Source organism: Pseudorasbora parva, chromosome 1, assembly GCF_024679245.1.
Source record: "Pseudorasbora parva isolate DD20220531a chromosome 1, ASM2467924v1, whole genome shotgun sequence".
Taxonomy (NCBI): Eukaryota; Metazoa; Chordata; class Actinopteri; order Cypriniformes; family Gobionidae; genus Pseudorasbora; species Pseudorasbora parva.
Window position 1 is genome coordinate 31436266 of NC_090172.1, and position 7004 is coordinate 31443269.

General features: G+C 37.9%; 1 protein-coding gene across 1 annotated transcript in view; it reads right to left on the reverse strand.

The window, feature by feature from the left end:
• bean1 (brain expressed, associated with NEDD4, 1) overlaps positions 1-1412 on the reverse strand; it is an 89409-nt gene extending 87997 nt beyond the window's left edge. Inside the window, exons 1-2 of the mRNA XM_067437910.1 lie at positions 949-1412; positions 359-433 (exon numbers count right to left, since the gene is read on the reverse strand). Of these exons, the coding sequence (XP_067294011.1) occupies positions 359-433; positions 949-976 (103 nt within the window). The 5' untranslated portion in view covers positions 977-1412. The remainder of the gene's footprint in view (positions 1-358; positions 434-948) is intronic.
• Positions 1413-7004: the final 5592 nt, after the last annotated feature.

The following is a 7004-nucleotide window of genomic DNA, read 5'->3' on the forward strand; positions in this document are numbered from 1 at the left end:
ATTATAGCATAACTTTCAACACACTCAAATGTATGTAATATGATAAAACAGTGCCATAAATATAACATGAAAATGGAATTTAAACAGAGATACATGTGATGTAAAACATCTTTTTCTGGCTGATTCCCTGGGCAATAACTAACAGAAAACCACTTCAAGTATAGATTTTTCCCTTGAACTGCAGCCAAACTGTGTACATCTTTAAAATGGAACAACAGCTGATAATCTAATGGGATATATAAAGTGTAGGCTACACTAAACTCCGGATAAGCTAAAGCAACAATTCCTAATTATACAGGACTCGCAAGTGCATTTGAGAAAGCATGCATAAAAGATTCAAATAAAATAGTCTACTCACATGCTTTGGTGTAATTCTTGCCAGTCTTGATTATATCTGAAGTAGTGAAAACAAGAGGACAGTGCAACAGGACAACTGGAAATTAAAAGGGGGAAGAGAGACAGAGGGAGTGAAAGCGAGAGAGGGGAAATTCATTTAATTATTTCAGTATCATAGGCTATTATTTTATTTGAATTCTACATCCCTGCTGGTAGAGTTGCCTCTGACAGCATTACATCTCATGGGATCTCAGATGTGTGTGCAGGTGCAATCATTCTGAATCAAGGGAGACCAACTGAATAGAGCAACAAGCTACCATGGAGCCTGGCTAATAATCCAACAAACTAAGTGCAGTAAATAGTGACCTGTATTTTCTAACATTTAAGTTAGAAAACTCTTTTAGATAGATAGATAGATAGATAGATAGATAGATAGATAGATAGATAGATAGATAGATAGATAGATAGATAGATAGATAGATAGATAGATAGATAGATAGATAGATAGATAGATAGATAGATAGATTATTTTAACAGTGTACATTTCAGCGAAAGAAAAAAAAGTGGTGTGACTTTAAGATAAGGAACAGGTGAAGTAACCTACTTACTTACCCGCTCGCAGGAGAGAAAATAGCCCCATGCAACTTAACCGTCAGTGTTTCTCGGATTGCTCTGAAAAGCCCATATGGACTCATTCAGAGCTGCAGCTGAATGTTAGTCTGCTACCCTCCTCAGAGGTGTTTTAGCCTACCACAACCACAGCCCTGCAAATCCAGCTCCTCTACATGTCTTAATATCTCGCGCGGTCGATTGCCTTGTTGCACTGCATGCATGTGCCGCCGCACATCAAATCATCTGACTGAGCTGCGCAGACGCCGCTTTACTCCGAAACCAAATTCCAAAACGAATTCACGTCACTTTCATTACAGAGATTGTTAATATAACGGTAAACATTTGCTGTATGTGTATCCTCGCCTGCTCGCCACCTCATGGCTGAGTCTCCTGGCACTTCATAAGGCTTTCTGAATAAAGAAATGAGGGCAGGTGATGCTGTGTGCCATTAACAGCGCGCGCGCGCGCGCGCTCGAGAGAGAGAGAGAGAGAGAGAGAGAGAGAGAGAGAGACGTCTCAGAATAAATAGATATAATAAAACTTAAACACTTTACATTTGTTGCTTTAACAAGCTAACGCGTAGGCTAGTGTGAAAAAAACTATTTTGACGTAAGAAAGTAACTTTAAATTTTTTTTTTTTTTTTTAAATGTTACAGAAATTTCTGTTTTGTAGTTAAACACATAAAATTATGTTTATTGTGTTTCTGTGTAGATATATGTAATCCAAGTTGTTAGTGCTAATGTTTTAGCTTAGCTGTAAGGTGGGCTAGTTCATGGCTATGACTCTGGGTTGTAACAGCAAGACATACTTGCTGAGTCACACACACACTAGGGTGACCAAACTGTTTTCCCAGGACATGTCCTGTTTTCAAGTTCTATCCTGGTCCTAATATAACAATTTTCTATCCATACAAAGTGGGCACACTTTAAATGTATTGAAATTAATAAGGAAACTTTGAGTAGGCTATCATTTGAGTATCTCATTTCCGGGCTAAGTGTCCAGGTTTTCGGTAATCAAAATATGGTCACCCTACACACACGCACACACACACACACACACACACACACACACACACACATTCAAGGGTCCAATTTAAACATTTTACTATGGCTAATGCTATAATAAACATGCTTGTTATGGTCAATTACTATTACTATGTTGTATGGCCCAAGACAAATTGTTGCCTTCTTATTGTCCCGGGACATTGACTGTGGCACGATGGCCAATCAAATTTCTCCTTTTTATCCTCAGCTGTTCTTGTTTCTTCTCTTACATCCTCAACTCTTCTTGTTCCATTTCCTCTTCCTATACCCTTCATTTCTCCCCTTATCTCTTTCTACCTCTTCCACTGTTCCTCTCATTACTACCCTTCCTCTACCCTATCCACCACCTCTCACTCTTATATATGGAAATAAAATAATGACTAATGTTTTTGAAACAAAAAAGCATATTAATTTGCTCTAATAATAATAAAAAAAATTTAAATACATTGCATGCATTTTATGTTTAGAGCTTGCATTTGTATGGACTGGAATTCAACATGGTTGTATTAACTGTGAATATTTCAATTAAAAACATTTCATACTGTAAGGGTGGATCGCCTACAGTGGTTCAGACTGCAGGGTTGCCGAACGACTAAAGAAACGTTATCAGCGTGATGGTAGAAAACTGTACATTTCTTGTCTATAACCACCCACTGCAACTTATACCAACGACAGAAATAAGCGCAGTTACAATAGCAAAATATGTGGGAGAGTGTTGCTTTAATGTGACTATATTGTATTGCAATAGGGAGCACTTCAAAGTCAATACCAAATCAAAACTAGTTAGCAAATCATTTATAATTGAAAGAATTTAATGACAAAATCCGGTTATGGTTACACTTAAAATAGTTACAAAATAGATGAATGTGATGATAAAAACTTATACCATTAATCGTACCCAGCATGTATAGAATGTTACCTGAGAGATAGAGAGAGATAAAGAGAGATAAAAAGATAGAAAGAGAGAGAAAAAGAGAGAGCAAAGAGAAGAGCCAAAGAAGGCCCCTAGAAGCGACAGCCAGAGCAAAAGACAGCGTCAGAGGAAAGACCCCGAGCAATAGTTGCAATCTTCTTTTATCCATCCCTTGACCATGTGACTGAAACCCTGAGACATTCAAACTGACCAATCAGACCAAACTTCCCCCACTGTACTACAGGTGTGGCACCATTTGGCCTACAGGCCCTCAGCATCTCTGTGTCTTTAGGAATCCCAAACAGCCCCACTGATAAGAGAGAGGGGGGTGGAAAACAGTAAAACAAATGTCTTTGTTCAAAGTCAAATATCAAATATCTTTGATTATTTTGGATTCTTTCAATACACATTTTCATTATTAAAAATTTAATAATTCAAATTTCACTTCTAAAATCGTCACTCTGTTTAAAAATACAACCTGTAATATTCGAATATTTTCGGCCCATTTTATTTCGGTTCAAAAATTTGCTTCCACAAATTCAGTAGTTAAAAATTTGTCAGAAAGTTTGATGTTGCACATAGCTCATAACACACAATGCTTTTTTCAGTTGTTGTAATACACACAACACAGGAAATACCTATCTCAACAGATATTTGCCTAATTTAAAACATGCATGTGTAACTGAGAATTTATCAAATAATAGTTTTGTTTGTTGTGTTTGGGAAAATGGTATGTGCAAATGATTGTGATTTTTTTCATATTAAAATCTTGGTTAGCTGTGTGAACTACTTTCAAAACAAAATTTGATAATTGTGTGCAGTGTTTTGAAAAAAATATGCATGTGATTTGTAATTTAAAATGAAGGCAAATGTACAACCTGTTTAGGACATTAACAGAGTGGCCAGATCACTGTTAACTGTTTTGAGAACAGACCTGAGTTTGGAGAAATGTGTCAAATTTAAGAAAAAGTGTAATTCCAGTACATTCTAAAAACAAAATTAAAGTGGGGCCAAAGCTTTGAATTGCTCTATACTGATGAATGAACAAAATTGAGTTGAAATTCAGAAAACAATTATATATAAAAAAGTACATATATAGTCCAATGCAGCCAATGGGTCCTTCTCAAAAAAGTAGCATATTGTAATAAAGTTAATTGTTTTCCATAATATAATGATAAAAATTAAACTTTCATATATTTTAGATTCATGGCACACCAACTGAAATATTTCAGGTCTTTTATTGTTTTAATACTGATGATTTTGGCATACAGCTCATGAAAACCCAAAATTCCTATCTCAAAAAATGAGCATATTTCATCCGACCAATAAAAGAAAAGTGTTTTTAATACAAAAACAGTCAACCTTCAAATAATTATATTGAGTTATGCACTCAATACTTGGTCAGGAATCCTTTTGCAGAAATGACTGCTTCATTGCGGCGTGGCATGGAGGCAATCAGCCTGTGGCACTGCTGAGGTGTTATGGAGGCCCAGGATGCTTCGATAGCAGCCTTAAGCTCATCCAGAGTGTTGGGTCTTGCGTCTCTCAACTTTCTCTTCACAATATCCCACAGATTCTCTATGGGGTTCAGGTCAGGAGAGTTGGCAGGCCAATTGAGCACAGTAATACCATGGTCAGTAAACCATTTACCAGTGGTTTTGGCACTGTGAGCAGGTGCCAGTTCGTGCTGAAAAACCAAATCTTCATCTCCATAAAGCTTTTCAGCAGATGGAAGCATGAAGTGCTCCAAAATCTCCTGATAGCTAGCTGCATTGACCCTGCCCTTGATAAAACACAGTGGACCAACACCAGCAGCTGACATGGCACCCCAGACCATCCCTGACTGTGGGTACTTGACACTGGACTTCAGGCATTTTGGCATTTCCTTCTCCCCAGTCTTCCTCCAGACTCTGGCACCTTGATTTACGAATGACATGCAAAATCTGCTTTCATCCGAAAAAAGTACTTTAGACCACTGAGCAACAGTGCAGTGCTGCTTCTCTGTAGTCCAAAGTGGCTTGACCTGGGGAATGCGGCACCTGTAGCCCATTTCATGCACACGCCTGTGCACGTTAGCTCTGGATGTTTCTACTCCAGACTCAGTCCACTGCTTCCGCAGGTCCCTCAAGGTCTGGAATCGGTCCTTCTCTACAATCTTCCTCAGGATCCGTTCACCTCTTCTCGTTGTGCAGCGTTTTTTGCCACACTTTTTCCTTCCCACAGACTTCCCACTGAGGTGCCTTGATACAGCACTCTGGGAACAGCCTATTCTTTCAGACATTTCTTTCTGTGTCTTACCCTCTCGCTTGAGGGTGTCAATGATGGCCTTCTAGACTGGGTCAGGTTGGCAGTCTTACCCCTGATTGCGGTTTTGAGAAATGAACCAGGCTGGGAGTTTTTAAAAGCCCCAGGAATCTTTTGCAGGTGTTTAGTTAATTAGTTGATTCAGATGACTAGGTTAATAGCTCGTTTAGAGAACCTTTTCATGATATACTAATTTTTTGAGATAGGAATTTTGGGTTTTGCCAAAATCATCAGTACAATAAAAACAATAAAAGACCTGAAATATTTTAGTTGGTGTGCAATGAATCTAAAAGATATGAAAGTTTCATTTTTATCATTACATTATGGAAAATAATGAACTTTATCACAATATGCTATTTTTTTTTTAGAAGGACCTGTACAATGGATGTATAATATCTGGTGAAAACATTTTTACTGGTTAACTGCCATGCGATCAATTTATTCTTCACTGTTCTTAATGTCAGAAATAATTACATAAAACCTGAAAAATGATATTTATATTACTTACTTTACACAAAGCTGTGTGTCTTACAGGAGACAAGGCATGGCAATGGCTGATAGGTATCACTCATGGCTGGTACGTCTTGATGGTCTTGACATGGTGGTTGGGACTGTGAAAGCTGCCAAACTAAATATTAGTAGAGAGACTAGATGAGGGTGCTTAAAAGTGCATTGAATATTGGCATTTATACAAGTCTTGGGATTTTAGTAACCTGAGGAAATAGTTTAAAAGTATAGGAAACAGTCACAAAGGCATTGAACAGTAACAGAAGAACAACAACAGCACTGTGGTTTGATTCAACGGTATAGCTGTCATTGTCTTTTACATGCAACTCAGGAAAGCCCCATTCACTTCACTGGTCTTTCTGCAGCTGTTAAATCTCAGTGGAGGTAAAGTACAGCAGGTCAGCATTTTCTAAGTGCAAGTGTGAATCACTTTCTCACACTAGTACAAGATCACACCGCTGGGATTTGAGAATGCAACAGCTCAGCAGATATAAATGGGAACAGAATGTGCATAAGCCATTAGATGAATTGCCATTGCTTGTTTCAAATCTCAACAGCCCCTCATTCTTGGCATGAGATGTTCTGCACCATGCATCACTTGCTTTGCATAATTTAGTAAAAGAGACATGTATTATTATTATCATACTTAAAATTTATAAGCCTTTTTAAAAGTCGTGTCTGTTTGTGTTTCAGAGCTGTATATGTGTTTGTGTCACACACACACACACACACACACACACACACACACACACACACACACACACACACACACACACACACACACACACACACACACACACACACACACACACACACACACACACACACACACACACACAACCAGCCTAATCCTACCCAAGAGCCTGTCAAATGCACGCCATAAAGTGCGTATTATATGCACGCGGAAAACTGCATAGCATTTGCACGCCAAAACTAATTTTGGCGTATCCATTCCACGAGATTTTACACTCCTACTATCGATACGCATTACCACGAGATCGTGTTGCACAATTAAATATGTTCTGTAGACAGAGATGGATATTTAAGGACCACAGTCTACAGCCAGATTCACTCTTGAAAACTGCTCAATATTACAAATCATGATATCACTATATCATCAATTTTCAGAATGGCTCCTGCATTATAAGTGGGTTTCAGCTAGGGCTGCACGATTTGGGGAAAATATATAATTGCGATTATTCTGGGTAAAATTGCGATTGCAATTTAAAATGCGATTATTGTTATTAATTTTTTTTTACAAATGAAAAGTATGTGTATATAACATTTT